This window comes from Sinocyclocheilus rhinocerous, unplaced genomic scaffold, assembly GCF_001515625.1.
Source record: "Sinocyclocheilus rhinocerous isolate Xijiao unplaced genomic scaffold, SAMN03320098_v1.1 scaffold2743, whole genome shotgun sequence".
Lineage (NCBI taxonomy): Eukaryota > Metazoa > Chordata > Actinopteri > Cypriniformes > Cyprinidae > Sinocyclocheilus > Sinocyclocheilus rhinocerous.
The window spans coordinates 346086-347332 of NW_015663513.1; the positions used below are offsets into that span (position 1 = coordinate 346086).

The 1247-nt window shown below is 33.5% G+C and overlaps 1 protein-coding gene across 1 annotated transcript in view; it reads right to left on the reverse strand.

Annotated features, from left to right (window-relative positions):
- fcf1 (FCF1 rRNA-processing protein) overlaps positions 1–1247 on the reverse strand; it is a 23585-nt gene that overhangs the window by 2083 nt on the left and 20255 nt on the right. Inside the window, exon 7 of the mRNA XM_016539311.1 lies at positions 226–320. Coding sequence (XP_016394797.1) covers positions 226–320 — 95 coding nt within the window. The remainder of the gene's footprint in view (positions 1–225; positions 321–1247) is intronic.

Below are 1247 nucleotides of genomic sequence, written 5' to 3' on the forward strand. Positions count from 1 at the left end.
GGTGTTAAAGGCACAATATGTAAGATTTTTTTATTAAAATATCCAAACACCACTAGAACAGTTTTATATATTTTGCTGACTTGTGTACTTACATTATCCCAAATGTTTCCCATGTCATCAAGCTACGCCTTTGTCTCTTTGTTTGTTTTGAATACGCGCCCTCCAGTGGCAAAAAATTACATATTGTGCCTTTAAGGTAAGACTTGGCAAAGAGAGCTTGAGTACCTGTGATTGGAGATGTACATGATGGGGACTCCTGGGATCTTCCGAATCCTCCTTTTTAGGTCCCTGTCCACCGTGGCCACAATGTAACATTTGTGCTAATGAAACAAATGGGAATGCTTTAGTCACAATGTAAAGGGTATCAGCTCTGAGATTGGAATTGTTTCATAGTCTTTTTTTTTTTATTGATTTGTGAATTTACTTGATTTTTACTCCTAATATACTGTATATTTGAGAATCTCATTTTATTTATTTGTTTGTTTGTTTGATTACTTGCTTTTGTGAACCCTCTACATTTGCTGTGCCTTAACCTTCATAATGCATTCAAAATCTGCATTCGACTTTTGCATTCCTGGGTCCATTTGGACCTGGTGGAATGAAAGCTTATTAAACAGTCATATTTCTTAACTATAGTCATATTGTATCTGATCAGTAACTTCTAATTAATTAGTGAATATGCAATTATTTAAAAGTTTTGAATGCTAGTGTTTTTACAACATTTTAGCCTCTTTTTTATTAAACTGAACCATGAAAAAAATGATAATCAATAGGTGTGCATATTCATGTTTATCAACAAAATTCAGTCCCAAAAGTGTGTGAGAGACATGGGAAAGAAGATAAATTTTTTGAGAGAAGTCACATTCCTGTAGCTTCTGTAGAGTAACGCCAAGGTCATAGGTTCGATTCCCAGGGAATGCATGAATTTATAAAATGTATACTTTTAGCACATTGTAAAAAAAAATATTTAAAAAAATTCCAACAACAAAAAAACATCTACCGGTGTATAACTGTAAATTATCTCACTGATCAAAAAAGTCTGAATAACATTATGTGTGAAGACTCAGTTGATACTCGGTATAAAATTGGACCTGAACACAAAAGGTTTTATGGTTACAACCCTCTACGGACACCTTGGCAATTGAATCGCCATTGGCTAGTAATTTTTTTAGTTTACTCACCAGACTGATATATATATATATATATACGGTCGTGGTCAGAATTGTTGGTACCCTTGGTAAATATGA